Source organism: Pollachius pollachius (assembly GCF_949987615.1).
Source record: "Pollachius pollachius genome assembly, chromosome: 1".
Classification (NCBI taxonomy): domain Eukaryota; kingdom Metazoa; phylum Chordata; class Actinopteri; order Gadiformes; family Gadidae; genus Pollachius; species Pollachius pollachius.
In genome coordinates, this window is record NC_136934.1 from 23,934,140 (window position 1) to 23,954,809 (window position 20,670).

At 43.2% G+C, this 20,670-nt stretch overlaps 2 protein-coding genes across 2 annotated transcripts; both read left to right on the forward strand.

Moving 5' to 3' along the window:
- Positions 1-688: 688 nt before the first annotated feature.
- On the forward strand, positions 689-13,205 carry mmp11a (matrix metallopeptidase 11a; the record flags this gene model as incomplete). The annotated part of the gene is made up of 8 exons (XM_079731098.1): positions 689-829; positions 5,035-5,237; positions 6,526-6,669; positions 7,430-7,563; positions 8,370-8,602; positions 10,384-10,588; positions 11,827-12,087; positions 12,926-13,205. The coding sequence occupies 8 exons, from the start codon at positions 689-691 to the stop codon at positions 13,045-13,047; spliced, it is 1,443 nt and encodes a 480-aa protein (XP_079587224.1). The 3' UTR covers positions 13,048-13,205.
- Positions 13,206-16,277: 3,072 nt separating this feature from the next.
- On the forward strand, positions 16,278-19,898 carry LOC307088843 (derlin-2-like; the record flags this gene model as incomplete). The annotated part of the gene is made up of 7 exons (XM_079754856.1): positions 16,278-16,536; positions 17,132-17,197; positions 17,291-17,364; positions 17,779-17,872; positions 18,845-19,040; positions 19,294-19,384; positions 19,850-19,898. Exons 1-7 carry the CDS (start codon positions 16,426-16,428, stop codon positions 19,896-19,898), a joined length of 681 nt encoding a protein of 226 aa, XP_079610982.1. The 5' UTR covers positions 16,278-16,425.
- Between the last annotated feature and the right edge of the window lie 772 nt (positions 19,899-20,670).

Genomic DNA, 20,670 nt, shown 5'->3' on the forward strand with positions numbered 1-20,670 from the left:
ATAGATATTTATTGCGTTTTGTCGAGAGCTCTAAAGTGACACATGATTTATAATAAATGTGGTGGTAAATGGTTCTGTTTTAGTAGGGTCCTGGTCTAGTAGGGTCCTGATCTATAGCTCTAAAGTGACATATGATAATAAATGTCAACAGTTCTACTAATGTCAATAACCCATTCGTTACTGTGTGACTTTTCCTTATTACATTCCTTTCAAAACCCTTCTGCCTTTTGACTCTCCTCCATCCTTGCCTTAAAAAACTGATGGCCAGGATTCACATTCAAACTAAACTAATGTCTCGAACCATGAAGGCATAGTATGCAACAAAAGTCTCTCCTTGCTGTTGTTTGGCCCTTTATTTTTTCTTAATTGTTTCTTGCATTGTTCTTAATTATTGCAGTCAATAATAAACAAGGGAAACATTGGGTCCTCAAGCTTACCCACAGGTGGTTCTCACTTCATCTGCTTTGAATCCACCGCCTGAGTAGGGTTGGAAGGGGTTAAGAGTCACGTGGCTAAGCGAGTGGCGTTATAAAAAGTGTATGTGCAGAAAAAGAGAACAAAGAAATCACAATCTATTTACCAGGAGGGAGACTGAGTCACCCACCGCCAGGCTCGCAGGAGAAGGTTGCAGGGTCCGGGTCCCCGGTTCTCCCGGTTCTCCCGGTTCCGGCTGCTGCTGCTTCTGAGGATGAGGATGATGATGATGATGATGATGATGAGGACGGGTCCGGTGTTCTGGTGCTTCTTCACGCTGCTCTGCCTCCGAGGCATGCTGCATTGTTCTCCGGTTCTCCGCGGTGGGGCCAGCGAGCTGAGCGCTGCTGCACCGGTGAGTGAAACACTTTTCACTTCAACTTCATTCGTCCCGTCAGCACAAACCCTCTCCATGGACGAAGGAAATTCACCTTTACACAGTAAACAGATTACCTACTGCAGGGGGGAATTCTGCCTTAACACCTCCAGTTAACACATTACAGATAAACAACTTCTTCCTTATCATTATCTACAAGGATGAAATGTGTTGGGACTTGGGCCAGTCACGTGTTCGCCGCTTTAATGAGTTACAAATAAATGTGAGTTAAAGCACACACACGCACGCAAGTTAAAAAACAAGAACGCCCGCAAGTTAAAACACACACACGCACACGAGTTAAAACACACACACGCACGCGAGTTAAAACACAACCCCGCGCACTCGCGTGCGCTTTAACTCGCGTGCGTGTGTGTGTGTGTGTTTTAACGCACATTTCATTATAAAGCAAAAATCGCCAAGCTCGGTCCTGTCCGCTCAGCAGACCCCCTCCCCCCGCCTCATGTTTGGGTCACTGAGACCACAGTCACTTGTGTAATAATTAAGAAAATTAATATTTTTGAAGTGTTGAAAACAGCCTGCACTCACAGTAATTACATGAGTAACAGCCTAGTACCACCAGCATTAGCAGTAAGGCTGCTTTGACTTTCAATAGATTACTGTTATCTGGTTCTGTTTGCTCTGCAGTCTGCAGCCAGCGCCCTGGAGATGTGTTGACACCCGAGAGAAAATATGTTTTTGACAAGGGGATTGGGTTCCTGTGTCTGCAGGGCAGGAAGCGTTAATAACAGTTGTTCAACAACAACACCATAAAGAAAGAGAGGGGAGCTAACTTTGTGTCGGTGGAATCTGGCGAGGCGAGGGCTCAGGCATAGCAGACCAGAAGTGAAATGGTTTGATAGCAGTGTGACCACTTCGTGAAGAAATATAGGTACATGAAACATCACATGTGTAACACATACTACAGTCACAGGCTGCTGCGTGAACATTGACAAACAAAGACAGAAAAGTTTCTACACAGTAAACTATAGATAAACAATCTATTTACTGACAAAGATTGTAATCAAACTGCAACACTTGAGACTCAGTTCATAGAAATTTACAATCCATGGGACCAACTTGCACTAAGCCCAACGTAGAGATGAATAAAACCACATTTTGGGAGTCTGTGAGTTAACATATTATTTATCAGTGGGTTGCACCTGCAATGTCTGTGTGTTATTTTGTCTGCTGTTTTTAACCTGGAAAATCTAATCTGTGGTTTGGTCAATTTGTTTGCCATTGTTGACAAGGGAGAGGAGAGAGATTAGACACGCCTGGACAGGCCTGAGGGCTCCCGGGAGAAAAAGCCTGGTGGATAATTCTCTTGTAAATAAACGCAGGGCCAGTGCCTCTTGCCTACTGCCTCGTCCTGTCTGCTGCAGACCCCAGCCTCAGAACACAGCAGTAGACTGGCCCCCGGAGTAGACCCAGATCTGGGTCAGACCGGCCCTGGCAGCCCGCCCAGCCTCCCCACCACCACACACCTTTAGCGGCTATTCACATACTTAGCTTGTTAGGAGGGCGCAACTCATTAGTAGTAGAACGGGTGCGGCTCTTTAGTATTAGAGGCTGAACTCTGCATTAGTTGAGATTCAACTTGTTAGCATAAGGGGTTCAACTCTTTAGTATTAGAGGCTCAACTCTGCATTAGTTGAAACTCAACCTGTTAGTAGAAGGGGTTCAACTCTTTAGTATTAGAGGCTCAACTCGGCATTAGTTGAGACTCAACTTGCTAGGAGAAGGGTCAAATCGTTAGCGGAAGGGGTTCAACTCATTAGGAGAATATGTTCAACTGGTTAGTAAGGGAAGAAGCTAAACTAAACTTGTTTGCAGAAGAGGATTAACTCATAAATAGAAAATGCTCAACTTGTGGGGAGAAGAGGCTCAACTCATTAGGAGAAGAGGCTCAACTCGTTAGAAGAAGCTCCACTCGTTAGGTGAAGCTCAAATCATCAGGAGAAGAGTGAGTTCGACTCTCCTTTTCCTAATGAGTTCTACTCATTAGGAGAAGAGTTCTACTCGTAAGGAGAAGAGGCTCAACTCGTTGGAAGGAGAGGCTTAACTCGCTAGGAGAAGAGGCTCTACTCGATAGGAGAAGAGGCTCAACTCATTAGGAGAAGAGACTCAACCTCGTAAGGAGAAGAGGCTCAACTCGTTAGAAGGGGTTCAATCATAAACTGTGCAAAATATGGACAAGCATCTTTCAGCCATCGGAGTGTTGCCACAATGTTGAGACAACTGAGCAACAATCCATATCTGGTCCAATTCATAAGAGGGCGGGGCTTGAATGAGTGCATCGTACCAGTCTATGCATGAAAGAATTACAACCATATGGTGATCGTTCCTGCTAGGGTTCGACTCGTTAGTAGGAGAGGCTACTAACGAGTAGCCTCTCCTACTAACAGGAGAGGCAGTTGGAGAGGCTCAACTCGTTAGTAAGAGAGGCTAAACTCGTTAGTAGATGAGGCTCACCTCGTTAGTAGGTTGCAGGGTTTAGCTTGTTCATGGGAGGCCTGGCCTCCATCCCTCTATTAATTATAACAATAATAATAACTTTTATTCATATAATGAGTACCCAAAATATATTCAAGCGTCAGGACCTGTGAGTACATGATGTGATTATGCTGATTGTATGCTGATTTATAGTGCAGCAGCTTCCAACACATAGTATCTTGCTCACAGGCGTCTGTGTCGGTTTGGCTTGCTGATTGTGCTGTAGTTAAAGGGACAATATGTAGCAGAGCGTTAATAAGTTAATGCCTCTCCAGACTAGAACTAACGTGAGTTGCAAGGTTGAGGACGAGACAAGCACAACATTATACATCTTAGACTAGCGCAATAACTCTATATTGACAATGACAATTGTAATTTATTCATTGTTTGCATATTATAAACCAGCTCATGTGGCATCTCGAAATCCTTCTGGGATCCAACCTGTTTCCCAACCAAGCTTTTTCCAAAGCTAGGACAAGGCTTTTAAAGGGGAGTAGAATGTAGGCAATCTCAGCAGCTGCAGCACGCTGTCTTTGTGGGCCAATTTGTTTCTCATCTGGCAACCCGGGGTCCCGGGTACACACAGGCCAAAGCAATAAACAAACGCTCAGAATTTCAAAGGAGAACAGAGATAGTACGGCTAGTATTGTGCCTTGGCATGTTTCCTTAAACTCTAATGAAATATCATGGTCATTTTCTGATATGGGTTAGGTACAGTACATGTACATAGGTACGTCATTTTTTCTATACGTCCTCTGAGCTCCATAACGTCTTTAACGTAGGAATATAATCAGGTATACAAAAGAGTAGTTTATTCTATAATATATTTTACAGTAATGTTGTAGAACAAGCTGTCGTATGTTAGGAGCGTGTTAAAACACGCTGGATTAGCGCCTCAAATACCAGAAGGACACACACACACACACACACACACACACACACACACACACACACACACACGCACACACACACACACACACACGCATATGCACACCCCCACGTGTTGGCGTGGCGATGAGACACGTTGTGGTCGTGATGTTTCCTGACGAGTCAGCAGCCCCCCCCGTCCCCCCGTCTCGGGAGATTCTCACAAATTATACCACAACAAGCAGGAGATAGAGAGACACTTGCTGACACAATGTCTCTCTCTCTCTCTCCCTCCCCCTCTCTCTACCGCTCTGCCTCATATTATCTTTCTCTCTCCCTCTCTTTGTATCCCACCCTCTCTCTACCTCTCTTTGATAAGCGTTGACACTAATAGTCTTTACATTACTACACTACAATATTGTAGTGTAGTAATGTAGCAGTGGAAGCAGCGATAGTTGATCCTGATATCTGATATAATATCGAATCTAATCTGAATCTGACCCAATCAATAATCAATTGTAATTTCATATTATATTTAATGTAATCTGATCTAATCATATACCTAATGTAATCTGATCTAACAGAAATCATATCTTATATTATCTTTTTTTTCTGAGAGACGGTGTCAGAGGTGGGGCGGGGTAGGCTATGGGTGGAGGAGTAGAGAGATGGCGTAGGGGGAGAGGGATGGTGTCCTACTGTAGGAGGAGGGTGGCTACAAACTTTGAAAGGTTTCCTCTCCATCCTCCCTCTCCAATGGTTCTGTTAATTAGTATTTAGTATCAACACGCTGATCCTCCTCCTGCTGTTGTTTTGTGCAGGGCTCGGACAGGTTCCCAGTCCTGAGGAAGAGAAGCAGAGAAAACCCAACGAAGGACCCGGGGCCCCAATCCAACTCCAGTCAGGCCTGGAGCCGCCCGCGCTGTGGGGTCCCGGACGTCCCTGGGCCGGTACACCTCAGCGGGCGACGGAAGCGCTTCGTTGTGTACGGAGGTCGCTGGGAGAAGACTGACCTCACCTACAAGTACTGACACCTGGGCTACGTTGCCAATGTCTGTCTATTGAGATTCAAATTAACATCATGTCTTAGAGACACATGGCCACATATAACAAACGTGATTGGCTACAGTCTGAAGGTCAGCCAGTGAACATTGCACTTAATGTACGTACTTATTGTATGTCGTACTTAGTTATACTACTTAGTTGTGTAGCATCTTATCCCAGCTATCTTTGTTGTATACGGGGAATTGGTTAACCTAGCGATTGTTAGTGCTTGGCACTTGTTTCTATGAACATCCTTACTGTACTGTCAGTGATATATTGTTGTTTCACCTTCTTATGACAAATATACTTATTGTACCTCACTTTGGATAAAAGCGTCTGCTAAATGCTCTAAATGTAAATGTAACATGGCCCAGCTCAGCTGTCAGCTGGTAATGCTTCTGATTGGGCTCCAGGCTTGCGTTAACAAGCCTCATCTCCAGCATTAGGAAAACGTTTTGAACCAGACCCCTTGTGTCATCAGCCCTGCTCCAAGTTCAACATGTTTCGTTTCACACGTAATGTAATACCGCTAACCTTATAATCAGGATGCGATTTGCCGGTGGGGATGGTGGGGATTATCCCCCCCTCTGGTTTACACGTCCTACCCTCTGCTAAAAATTATCCCCCCCACCCAAAGTAGTTTCACCATTACATCGTAATAATTAACAACCAAAATACACAGGGTCCGTCTTCATTTTGAAACATTTTAAAATGTTTCTCAAAATTATCCCCCCCTCTGGTTTTTTCACAAATCGCACCCTGCTTATAATAGTGTTAAACCTTATAATACAAGCCTCTTATAACATGTGGGGTTTTAGCTCTGTATAAAAAGGGTTAGGTCGACTGCAGGCTGTGATGTAGTTCACCTCGTAAAACTCTGGAACACTTGAAAGAGCTGAACCTTAAAACGATTCCACGCAATCAAAGAGATATTGGTGATTTCATGGTGATGGTGAGGTCGTTGGTGTTTGTTTGAAGGTGTTTGAATGTAGGAGTGTGTTTTGTCTGCCCGCTTCTAGCTCTCAATTCAATTATGAGTTTTCACTTTGAGAGAGAGAGAGAGAGAGAGAGAGAGAGAGAGAGAGAGAGAGAGAGAGAGAGAGAGAGAGAGAGAGAGAGAGAGAGAGAGAGAGAGAAAGCATATACAGTAAACATGTCTGTCGGAGTGTTTATGTTGTGCACATTCCCAAATGTATGTTTGTGTGTAATTAAGTGCATACCTATGTGTGTGTGTGCCTGTGTGTGTGTGTTTGTGTCTGTGTGTGCAGGATTGTGCGGTTTCCATGGCAGATGGGTGAGGATAAGGTGCGTCGGGTGCTACAGGAAGCTCTGAGGGTTTGGAGCGAAGTGACGCCACTCACCTTCACTGAGCTCCGCAGCGGGAAGGCGGACATAGTCATCGACTTCACCAGGTAAAACAGTCCATCACCACCCCTTCATCACCCCCTCACCCTTTCATCACCCCTCACCAACACTACATCTCCCCCTCACAAACACCACATCACCCACTCACCACCACCATATCACCTGTATATCCTAGCAATATATATATATATATATATATATATATATATATATATATATATATATATATATATATAATATCATAACTACCATTTGTCTCAAGCTGTGTGTGTGTGTGTCTCTCTTGTTATCTCTCTTATCTATCAATCTATCACAACATACCATATGCATCACAAACTTCTTGATGTATATTCTAGCACTGTAGTTTGGCAGAAGGATATTAATGGGGAAAAATAGATTGGAATTTATATATTGCTTAAGCCCACAGGTAAATTACAACGTGCACAATAGACTAACATTCACACAAATAATCGCTGACAAACGGAGAGATTAGGAAACAAGATGAAACCTGCATGGCCTGACCCGTCAGATGTGGTGCCAGGTCTCATGTTGCCGTACGCTCACGTGTGTGCATGTGTCTTGACGTGCATGGGTCTCAAACTGCTGACTGGTATGGTCATGGTTCCAACATTACAAAAGAGTACTTGTATTGAAGTGAATTGCGCAAACAGGTAAATGCAAACAATAAAAACTTGATCATTGCTTAAAAGTAAAAATAGCTGTTATTTGTTGACACTGTTGACAGGAAGTTGCTGCTTGTTGTAGTGTTTCTGGGACGGTTGTAAAGTGAATGTCGATGTGGTCCAGGTACTGGCACGGGGACAGCCTCCCCTTCGACGGGCCGGGGGGAATCCTGGCCCATGCTTTCTTCCCTAAGACCCACCGCCAGGGAGACATCCACTTCGACTACGATGAGTCCTGGACGCTGGGCAACGACATGGGTAAGACCTGACCAGGCACACGGCTGCGGACCCCTACAGGAATGTATTTATAATCAACCCCCCTCAATTGCTTCCAAAATAATAGTAATAATAGTAAGTAATAATAGGCTTATTCGGATAATAAAACTAAATACAACAATGTCAAATCTTGTTTATCATATATAACAATAAATAAATAATAAACTGGGTCCACTCACACTCACACACGATCGGCTCACTGCTCGGAGCAGTGGGGTCTGAAACAACAACATGTGATCAGCAACATGGCCAGTCTACTTCATTAATAAGTAGACTTCATTGAAGTAAATGCAAATACTTCAATCCTACTTACCCGATGTGCTCATACATGTCTGACTGTCATTCCGAAAAGATACGATATGAAGCCAGACAGTACGTCTTACAAAGGAGGAGCCACGGTTAAGAGCTCCCTTAAACACAAACAATCAGCCCACCTGCACACAGTCACCTGGTCACCTCGCACCAATAATTACATTTAGAATATAAGGGATTCTGTGTACAGAAATGGCTTGGAAAGATCATGCACAGTGATCAGAGGGTGATTGACACCATATGACAACGTGGTCGGCCTAGCTCAGGAGATAGAGCGTGCTGCCTTTTAACCAGAAGGTTGCCAGATCGATCCCCGGCTCCTCTTAGCAGTGTCGAGGTGTCCCTGAGCAAGACACCAAACTAGACACGGACTGCTCCCGAAGAGCAGTCAGTGCTCACCCTGCGTGGTTGACTCCGCCATCGGTGTGTGAATGTGTGCTTTGGATAAATGCCCTAAATGCAAATGTGCCCTCCAGGCACGGACCTCCTCCAGGTGGCTGCCCATGAGTTCGGCCACGTCCTGGGACTGCAGCACTCCAGGGAGCCCGGGGCCGTCATGTCGGCCTACTACACCTTCTCCTACCCCCTGGAGCTCAGCCGGGACGACCGGCAGGGCATCCAGTACCTGTACGGCGCCCGGCCGCAGGCCCCCACCTCAGGCCCGCCCCGGCCCCCTGCCCCAGCTAACCCAGAGACCAATGAGATCACTGTGAGTGACACCCTCAAGCTCCAATAGGATCACTAAAAGCATAGTTCTAAACACATAAAGCTTTCAACACATCTCTCAGTATTGGCGTTGCCAAAGTATTCCTCTGAGGTTGAGAGTTGAAGCCTTGCCTGGCGTTGAAGCTACACCTTGACGCTGCACTCAAAGTTTAAATAATTTCAACTTTGACCCCAGTTGAAGTGCATCCAATCAGATTACAGCTTTGTTTGACCTTCTAATTCAACCACAACACACAAAATCCAACAGTGCTCTTGATTTCCGTACCTAAACCAATTTGATGCATTCAAAGTACTGAACTCACGTCTATCAGCTGTCTGTAGTCTGAACACCCAACCTGGTGTCCAATTAGCGGGACGCTTATCATGTGTTGACCGCTTCATAGACCTAGACAACCAAGGTTAGTCTGAAACAAATAATAAAGCTTAAAGATCCAGTGAACCCAAACCAGTTATTTTTTTGGCCTTGAACGTGGTCATTTGTCTTGATCTTCAACATAGAAATCTATGCCATTTTATCACTGTACTGAAATAAGTCCCCATTTAGAGAAAAAAGGGGGAAAATGTGTTTTTCCCATTCTCTCCAAAACACTATGTTAACGTTCCACTCTGCTGTGAACGCAGGTGGCGTTTGTTTGGTGACGTCAGACCCCCTTTTCCAAGTTAGTCTGACATCATGATCAAGGGGCACCTATTGCATACCACCACCAAGGTGTGTGTGAATGGTGAAGCTCTGTCTGAGCCACTGGGTTGGCTGGTAACCTGATCTATCTATCGTACATCTGGGTGGACACTCCCACCTGTGATGTCACTAAAGCAAGAGTAATTGGCTGCAGATCTCCTCTCTGAGGTTACTTCCGGTGCAGGCTCCACTGTCAGTACACCTCCACTGTCAGGACAGGAAATGCACGGGATACATTTCAAAATAAAATCGCGAATGCCTTTATACTTTTACTCAACTACGTTTCGTAGGGGAAAATCGTACTTTTTGCTCCACTACATTCCAAAAACCTGTCATTCCTTTCAACGTTCCTTTCCACGACATGCATGCGTGACCATAGACACAGCTAACCAATGCGGACGTTGCGGAGCCTAAACAACGTCAATATTTAACCTAGAAAAAACATGTCAAGCCTAAACGGTTAAGTTATACGTTAAAATTATTAATCGATTGGAAATATGATTGTTATATATTGTCTGTGGGGACCCCCTGTTTATATGGCTAGAGGCTAGGCGCTTTCTACATATCCAGGTGTACTCCCGTTAGAAGCTAAATGCTAAAAACAATGCTTGCCTGTTCAATAGTAATTGTGGGGTGAGGGAGGGCCATCAGACCTGTCACTCAAACCTCTGCGCCAGTTTAAAAAGTCTGCGTTTAAAAGTCTGCGTCCTGACAGTGGAGGTGTACTGACAGTGGAGCCTGAACCGGAAACGACCTCACAGAGGAGGTCTGCAGCCAGGTGCCTCTCCACTAAAGGGTCGATAGAGGAATGGCTTGTGATGGCTCGTCAACATCACACCTGCTGTTTAAATAGGGGACCTCAACAACAAGTTAAAGCTTAGTTTTAAAAAGGTCTTTACACCAATTCCAACATGAATATTTGCTCTCTGCCGTCAAACTGATCCACAAAGTGGAGTCATTTACTGTCTTAATCAAACATTTAAAGACCTGTTGCTTAGCGACAGCACACCATGTAGCTCTGAATTACAAACCTATGAACGATGGTTTCCTCAGCCAACCTCCCATCACATGTGTCTGTGTTCCAGCCTGACGCATGTCACACAGACTTTGACGCCGTGTCCATGATCCGTGGCGAGCTGTTCTTCTTCAAGAGGGGCTACGTGTGGCGGATCCGCGATGGCTACCTTGAGCGCGGCTACCCGGCCCTCGCCTCCCGCCACTGGAAAGGAATCCCAGACACCGTGGATGCCGCTTTTGAAGACCAGACGGGAAATATCTGGTTCTTCCAAGGTTAGGCCTCTTGCCATGTGGTTCATCACCTAGAATAGTCACATAATTACAGAGATCACACCAGACAAACCATCTCACAGTTCCTCTGCAGCAGAAATAAGATTACAAAGAACAATACAAGCTGAGATCGTTCAATCGTCCAATTAAAGGCTTTCCTGTAAATGTTTCCCTGAGAGATTTGGTTTAAACACATTGGAATTCCGTACGGGTGGGGCTACAACATAACAGGAATTAACAACCACTGTAAGGTATTCCAAGTCACGCTATTATGATCAAAAACATACCAGGCACGACCAAAATTGCCCTGATAGCAGTCTGGTTTTGAGGTACAGACAAACTTGAATCAAGGAAAACAACATGTTCAGCTAAACTTCCTGTTGAGGAAAACTCCTTGTTCATGTGGTGCGTTGATTAGGAGTCTTAAGTACAGAGACTTTCACACATTTGAAGGCAAATATGTTTTTTTCTTCACTCTAGCTCACTAAATAATTAAGTTAGCTAGACAGCTTACAAGTAAGATAGCTATTATGATAAAAGATACAATTTAAAAGCATCCCCTCTAGAGCTGTTAGTCCGTTCTGGGCAACAGCAGAAATATGGCGGCACAACATGGCCGCCTCCTTGAAGAGGACCCTCTGTCCCAGAGCCCGCAATGTTGCAGCACCAGGTTTCTACAGTAGCCCTAAATGGACAATTTGCTAAATATAAGACACATTTTTATAGAACGCTACCACCATGCAGAACATTGAACAATCACAATTGCAATATTTCTTTTACGCTATGGCCTATAGTTTTTACAGACCAAATAACCAAAAATGATTTATATCTGTATCAAAGAACCTCATCACTAGACATTTTGCTACTTGATGTCGTCTTAGACGATGACATTATTTTGGAACAGTACAGAACACCGTAGCTTCTCCTATATAAATGTGTGTGTGTGTGTGCTTCAAAAGGTTGATGATGCAGCTTGACCTCATAGGGCACAGTAACAGTAATTGCCTGTGAGTAACCAGAATAAAAAAAAAAACGATTGCCTATTGGTTTAAGGCAACCAAAAGTGATAGGAAAGGGATCCATTAAGTTACTGCTTGATATAACATTTTCCTTAAAAAATGTGCCCAATTTAATGACTGATTGATGGCACTTAAGGCTGTCATGGTGAAAATGGTTTTCATGGTCATAGTGGTCTTCATGGTCATGATGGTCATCGTGGTGATTAATGTCTCGGTGTGCAGGGGACAACTACTGGGTGTTTGATGCAGAGCGGCCAATCAGGGGGCCAGAGTCCATCCGGGGTCTGGGTCTGTCCGTGTCCCACCTCCAGGCCGCCCTCCGCTGGGGGCAGGACTCTAACTACAACACCTACCTCTTCCAGTCGGGCAGCTACTGGAAGCTCAGTCCCAGTGAGGGCCGCGTAGAGTCAGTCTACCCCCACAGCATGCAGGACTGGAGCGGAATCCCACACGACGTAGACGCAGCCTTCAAAGACATCTATGGTAACTCTACAGTAAATACCCTTGAAGTACTTACTAACCCCAATCTCTTACCTTAACCTTTAACTGCTAAAGTACGACCATTGCAACTCTAACATAGTACGACCTCTAGCTAACCCTGACCTTTAAGTAAACGATAAAAGCCTAACCCTTTCAATGTACCTATATCTGTGTATATATTAGGGCTGGGCGAGATAACACGTTAATTACGCGTTAACGCAATCTTATTTGAACGCGATTAATTCAAATTAATTTTCTTTTGATTTCTTTCTTTGATTTTGAAAGGTTTTGCCCAGAGAATGTCAACATTCATATCAGAATTAATGTTTGTTTTTAGTTCCACTTACTTTACATTAAATTACACTTGTGACTGCCTGATTACAATTGCAGTAATTGACTGCCTGTTTACAATTCCCAAATCTGTGGCGCTACTTATTTTAATTTAACTACACTTGTAGCAACTGCTCATTTACAATTGTACTAATTGAATACCTGTTTACAACTCCCAAATCAGTTTCATATTCAACCCACACTGAAACTCCCTCAAGATCACTTGGTCTAGTTTTTGCTTATTAGTACATTTGGTATGAATGATAATATGTCATTCCATTTGATAATCTCATTTAACTTTAATTGGAGTCGATTTAAAATAGAATTTTAAAAGTGTGATTAATCGCGAGTTAACTCACCAATACTATGCGATTAATTACAAATTATACTTTTAATTGTTGCCAAGCCCTAATATATATATATATATATATATATATATATATATACACACACACAGTGTATTGACCCAGCAGACTGTGACCAACATGTCCCCTTGTGTGTTTGGGTCCAGGTTATGCCCACTTCATCCGGGGAAGGCAGTATTGGAAGTTTGACCCAGTGGCTAGAAACTCTCTGGAGGGCTACCCACGGTACATCGGCCAGGACTTCTTCGGCTGCAGACAGAAGAAGTGACTTGGAGAGAGTGGAGGGGGCATTCTATTTGTTTGGACCAGAAGAGAACCCTTCCTATTCTTCTTCTTTTATGATCACTCGACCGTCCTCTCAGGAACACATTTCTTCAGACTCTGAACTCTGGTGTTGTTAATGTAATTATAATAAGAATGACGATAATAATGACCATGTTTTACAGTAGACCAAGACACGTATTAACTTTAGGACAAAAAGAGGTGGATGCTGCAAGTTTTTGTGGAGAAACTGTGCCTTTATGTTATCAGGGTCTTTTTTTACCAATACTGTATATAACATTTTTCTCCCTCTTCACATGACATTTTGTGTGTCAGTGGATGTTTACTAATTGTTTCCTATTTTCTCAAAAATACTCTCTGTTTTGTGAAATCACTCCCATAAGCACAACCATAAGATGTCTATCCTCACCATGAGCCACATATATCCACCCATCTGCAAACATCTTTTGATTGTAGTGTGATCTACAGGGAAACTAGAACTGCAAGTTCTCCAAATGTTATTCGTTTTTTTGTATTTAATGAAGTTATTAATTATAACACGGTGCTGTATTCAAGATAATCTTTTCAGGGACAGAAGACCAGAGAGTATCTGTAAGGTTCTTCACATTGAAACCCCTCACACCTTGCGGTTCTCCTCACCTCGGCAGAACCTGGCACCCTACCCGGTACCAGTATCCTGATACCCTTCTCATACCCTAGTTGCCTTATTTCCTTCAAAACCTAAAATTGTGTTTATCTCAATTGTTTTATAGCAATACTAATACATATATCTTATTTCACCTTATCAGCAAAAAAATTGGCACATACCACAATAAATACGAGTATGTCATTGGAATGTGTGTGATAATTTTGACCTTTTATCATGATAATCCCCATGTGTGCAGATGCGCATGCAAGCATGCTTGTTTGTGTGAATTGCTGAGTCGTGCAACATGTAACTCTCCTGCGGTGCTCGGAGGAGACCAGCGCAGGTCGCTGGCGCTACACTGACCTCTCGGTACTAAGTGATCGATTTGTTGTGCTTGTTGTTGTTTTGTTGTCTTCCTCTTAAGAGCTGTTGATCATGACTGGTATGTTGAAAACGACAACAACGTATTTATAAGCAAACAATTGAGCACACATTTTGCTGTACATGTATGCTTTCTTTTCCCTTTTGTACTCACTGATATGTAAAAACATAAATATATGTTGATTTCTAATAAAATACCAAACAAAAAAGTATTACTATCAAGCCTACTGTGTGTAACGTAGGTTAATACTGGTATACCGGATTATAGAATGATGTAGTCCTGAATTCTATATATTATCAATATGATTATATAATGTCATATTTTGGCTGATTCTCACAGCTGATTCATTATTTATTTTCAACACAATACAGTCAGCCCTGACCAGGTAGTTTTCAATGATCAATAATGCTCTCAAACCAACACACTACTTTTTACACACTACTACCTCTATGCATGCTCACAGACTTGGAGACTGACAGGCATGCAGCTAGAATCCTAAGCAAAGGAATTCTTTAAAATAATGGATGTCATGGGCTTGCTAACTGCCCAATTTCGGAACATACAATTAACAATTAACCTGCTTCCTAGCCAAATGGCGAAATCCTTTAAAGTGCATATGATTGGTGAAATACATGCCCCCGAAACACCTTAGAGGGTTTGGAACCCCCCCACCATAGTTTCACAAATTAGGCCCTCCCTAGACAACGTATATATGTATATATCAAGGGCTCATTCTGAGCTTAAACTAAAGGTTAAACTATACAAACATATAGGGAAGAGTAAACACTTTATGTTGAAAGCATAGCGTCGCGATTCCCATTTAAATGAATAGCACAGTGATTATTCTTCAAAACGAGAGCTGGTAAATTGTGAAAAATGAATTAAACTGTAATCAGATAACATATGCTAAAGACCCTAGAGCAGGGGTTCTCAAAGTTTTGGCAGCTGAGGGCCAATATAGGAACCCATAATTTGACTGCGGGCCGCCAAAGGAAAATTAATTAGGCGGGAAACGCCGTCAGCATCCCAGTGGTGAAAAAAAACATTGCACCATGGACCTCTGGGAGTGAGGTCAAGTGAGGTCTAAATCACGAAACTGAGGTTCATCCTTTCAAAGTAATGTACAGTCGGATTAAAACTAACAAATGTAGCAGGATTTAATTGAAAGCTAGAGAGGGTCGACTTTTCTCTTTATATTTATTTATTTTTGTTTACATTAATATTGATTTAATAATAATAAAAAAAGGACTAAAATCTTTTTTCTTTTTAACTTACTTTATATTACTTAATCTGTATGTCGTTGCGGGCCGCCAGGAATGTTTCTGCGGGCCGCCATTGGCCCGCGGGCCGCACTTTGAGATCAAATGCCCTAGAGTATCTGTGGTATAAAGGCTGGGCTGAATTTCGAATTATAATCCATAACGTTAGCTCTCTGGCTCATAGCTCAGCGGACTAGAATACCTTCCGTTGCCAAGTCATAGCTACGGTCCGTCCTATTTATGTGAAAAACTTTATATTTGGATTGTAAAACGCATAAAACTATAAATTAATGATCTTAATTTATTTTCTTTGGCAAGTGGTATAAACGGGATAATGCCCTTCGAGGTGTCAAAAACATGTTTGATCGATCGTAATTAAAGGGGACTACTTTTTGAGGGAGATGAAAACAGAGTATACATTTAATAAGCATGCAATACGAATAAGAAAAAGCATAATTATTAAAGTATTTGAATTGTTGGCAAGCAATAAGTAGAATAAATGGGATAATCAGTCTTATTAAAAGGGTTTGTGCAACCAACCGCATAACAAGACATGATTGCGGCTCTTGTCGCTCTGTCTCTTTCTGCAAACGACATGCGCGTAGAGCGGGGAGTGACGTAGACGTAGACTGATAATCCCTCTATTGATTTTCACAATCGAGTGATGGAGGTGGTTTTGGAGGCGTTTGATTGGTCAATGCGAGGAGAGGCGTATCGATCCGTAAAACGGTAATGCCGTTTTGAACAGTAGGCTGCTTTAAAAAGTTGTTTCGCTACCAGCCGTCATGGACGTTTTATGAGAGGTAAATGGTAAATGGACTACATTTATACAACACTTTTCTAACCAGTGGCCACTCAAAGCGCTTTACAATTATTGCCTAACATTCACCATTTCACGCACACATTAACACACCAACGGCGGAGTCAACCACGTAGTGCGACAGCCAGCTCGTCGGGAGCAGTCAGGGTGAGGTGTCTTGCTCAGGGTCACCTCGATACTAAGGAGCCGGGGATCTAACCAGCAACTTTCCGGTTTGCCAGCCAACCCGTTCTACCTCCTGAGCCACATGCCGCCCCTAGAAGTAACCATCATGGATGTTTAATAAGAGCCATGCCATGGCCCTGAGCCCCGTCCGCCTCTACCTCCAGACCCCCGCGGTAACCCGGGTCTACGTGACCGCCTGCGTCCTGACCACAGCGGCCGTGGTAAGCACCCCATACCTTGGACAGGTGATGTAGGCCAGGGATCATGAGTAGGTGCTGTGCTTAATAGTAGGCCTGATGTCGATGAACTGTGTGTTCTGATGAAGGCTTCTTATTAATGGTGAACCACAGGTGTCCATGGAGATGAAGTTGAGTTTTAAAGTTGTATGTTATTGTCGCGTATTAAACGTTCATATCATGAGAGATTCGTTTTTTGTAGTAGTAGTAGCCGAGTCAGAATCAGATTCAGGAGTAGTTTTATTACATCTTATTGTACGAGTACACAAGACTACAATTCTTAGGCTGGGTTCCTCAACAGCCAGATAGAACTAACAATACAAGAGAAAGTAAATAAAGATAAGTACAAATACAAATATGTAAAACTAAGTGGCAGCATAGATCACTATATAAACAATAATAATAAAATAAACTAAGTAATAATTAGAGAAACTAGGACAGTGGTAATAAGTAATAATAAGTAATGAGGTGTGGTAAAGTGTAGTGTAAACTGTTCAAGTGGTAGTGGTACCATCCACGGTTCTGATCTATCTAAGCTATTATTGACGGTGGTATTGTGGGTGTTTGTTTTGTTTTGCAGCAACTTGGTCTGATCACTCCTCTCCAGCTCGCCTTCAACCCTCAGCTGGTCTTCAGGAAGTGGCAGGTATACAGGAACACAGAACAACCTGGTGGATCAGCCTTCGTTTGGACTGATCCTCCTCTCAGACCCCCTCTCTCTCTGTCTCTTATCTTTCAGATCTGGCGTCTGATAACAAACTTCTTGTTCTTCGGCTCTCTCAGCTTTGGCTTCTTGATCAACATCATCTTTCTGTATCTTATTCCCCCCCTGTTTCTAGTAACCTAATCAATCACAAGCAAATGATAAAGGTACTGGGAGAACTCAGTTTAGATGATATATTGTAGACGGTGGGCTTGTGGTACCATATACAGGGCGCTTTGGGTAACATGTACAGGGGGCTTATGGTACCAAATGAAAGGATTGTGGTTCTGATCGGTTGGGCGTGTGGTTCCATACGTATGGATTGTGTTTTGATACAGTTGTGGTTCCACAACTAAAGCTTGTGGTTTATATCATAGCTAAGGATTGTGGTTCCATAGCTAAAGATTGTGGTTCCATCAGTAAGGATTGTGGTTCCAAAACTAAGGATTATGGTTCCATACGTAAGGACTGTGTTCCATACAGGAACGGTATGAAAGTGTTTGCGTTCCTTGACGATTCCCAAGGTTCCGGTACTGCCGCCTGCTGGAGGAAGGCTGCTTCAGGCGCCGGACAGCTGACTTCGTCTTCCTCTTTCTGTTTGGCGGAGTCCTGATGACCGTATCCTTTCGTACAAACACCACTGAAATGGAGTGTGAAGGATTGTAAAAGCCTTAAAGCCAGCAGCTGGGAATTTAGGGGAGCTGGGGGGATTGGCTGTGATATACTGTGATGGGGTTGTTATGACATAAAGCACAAGGGTGCCGTCTGGCTGTGCGAGCCAGACGGCAAGGAGGTAGATTTGGGGGTTTATCTGTCCTTTATGTGACACAGGCCTGCGGAGGTCAATGCTGAGTTTAATGAGTGTGTTTGAAGCGGTCTCAGGTTTCATGTGTCGTTGATCTGTGAGTCTGTTGTAATTATCTGGTAATCAGTCTCATTTAATGCAAAGTCACATGTTCTGCGTGTACAGGACAGTTTTTCTGGACCCTTTTCCACATGAAATAACCAGTATTACATTTTTATTACATTATGTATTACATGTAAATTACATTAATGGTTGATCTCCGATTAAATAAGTTAAAGTTTGTTTTGACACTGAAATTCATCCACCTACCCTGGGGAAGATACTCACTACTGGTCAGATATTTATTTACTTGATTTTTGTATTTACTTGGAAGGTTCCAAGGGAGTGTTTATTGTATCCTACCAGGGGACAGGTGTGTTTGGTGTATTGAGCCTTCAGAAGCCAGGTGTGTTCGGTGTATTGTATGATCCTTCAGAGGTCAGGTAGGTTCGCTGTAATGTATGATCCTTCAGAGGTCAGATGTGTGTATTGTATTAACCTTGCATGGGTCAGGTGTGACGGTGTACAGAGGTCAGGTGTGTTCAGTGTATTCTATTAACCCTCTAGAGCTCAGGTACTGGGTATCGTTGGTGTATTGTATTAAGCCTAAGAGGTCAGGTACGTTTGATGTACGGATGTCAGGTGTGTTTGGTGTATTTTATTAACCTTCCAGATGTGTGTTCGGTGTATCATATTAACCTTTCCGAGCTCAGGTATGTGTATTGTATTAACCTTCCAGAGCTCAGGTAATGGGTGTGTTCACGGACCAGGTCTTTCTGGGCCAGTCCTTCCCCTCCATGCTGGTCTACGTGTGGAGCCGACGGAACCCGCTCCTGAAGATCCACTTCCTGGGCTTGCTGTCCTTCCACGCCCGCTTACTGCCCTGGGGGCTGGTTGCATTTTCACTTATGCTCGGAAACTCAATCGTCGTTGATGTTCTCGGTACACAAGCTGTACCTCAATATTCCCAGCCGCTTTACTGGAATATTAGAATGTTTAATCTAAGGAATCCTTATGTGGTAAAACTTCAGAAACTAAGTTATGTGGTAGCAATGGTTTTGTGGTAAAGGTTTTGTGGTAACGGTTTTGTGGTAAAGGTTTTAGGGTAACGGTTTTAGGGCAACAGTTGAGTGTTGGTCCCCAGGGTTTCCGTGAAGGTCTTGTGTTAATGGTTTTCATGTGTTGTCGTCCCCAGGGATTATGGTGGGTCAAACATACTTCTATCTGGAGGATGTCCTACCAAACCAGCTGGGAGGATGGAAGCTCCTCCGGACGCCACATATCCTGTAAGTCCCCCTACCTGCTGGGTCGATTCCTCCTGCTAGGATGTGGTCAGTTGTAACTTCTAGTACTTCAAAGTAAAAGTCCTCCATCAGAAGTAAAGAGACAGTACAGCTGCCTGGTTGGAGATGAGACCTTACATTTACATACAGTATTACAATAACACGCCACAATCTACTAACTGCCGCATTAGACACTGCAGTATTAAAGTGGCAATTTGTGACAGCTTTGGCAATAAGCGGGTATTGTTCCCATAGGTCCCAACGGTGTCGCCACCGACACCCAGTTCGTAATATTCCTACTCCAAATACATGGTTTGTCATCAGAATTTTGTGCGCTGATAGTGACTTAACATAAAAAATGTTTACATGCAAATCCACAACATTAGCACTGAGTACTATTTTTGTTTATGACTGTGGGGTTAAGAAATGTACCCGGAATAAAGAATGAGAGACTGTCATTTCTTTCAGACGGTGTGTGTTGGATCACCAGGAGGGGGAGCCATTAATGCTGCGATAGAGCTACACTAGAAGTACGCAGCACTAAAGCTACGAGTCCCTGGGCTCATGGACAGAGTGGGTCCACCCTCAAGTCCGACCAGCCTCTTTCCTTCAGTCCCACACATTAACAAAAAAAGGGTGACTGAATCAAGCCTCCTTGTGCTCCGATGGGACGGAAATAGACCGGCCAAATAACTGGTATCTTATGGAAGTACTCCAAGAAGCATTGGAGGAGAGCGTCCACCCAATAGCTTAGAATGATATGAATATTATACATATTTATTTATGTCACAAATTGTGCACAAATGGTGAAGCATGAAGGTGAAACCTCTGCAAGTGACAATAAATACTTAAAAACCTTTAAAAACATCTATTAAAACATTATTTTTCTTTATAGCAGAAATAAAGCATTTTACATTTTAACAGTCATCCGTGGCCAACTAGGACCCTGACTAAATGTTTTAAAGGACGAGGTCTGAAAGGTTTCAGCCTAGCACTGGAATCTGTGCCAGGTCTGCACTTTCCCTGTTGCCTTTGTGGAGATCACAGAATAGAAAGTGCTGAGAGTGATAACCCACCTGCTAACCCACCTCCATGGCTGCAAACCACCTGACCTTGGACTCAAAGACCATCATAATCATTATCATTCAATCAACACATTCATACACCAGATATTGCATGAATCGTGACATTTGTCAGTTTTCTGAAGTGACTACTGTAAGATTAAAGAACCATATTTCAAACAACAAACCTGGGCTGGATTCTTTGGTATTTGACGAGATACAAGATGA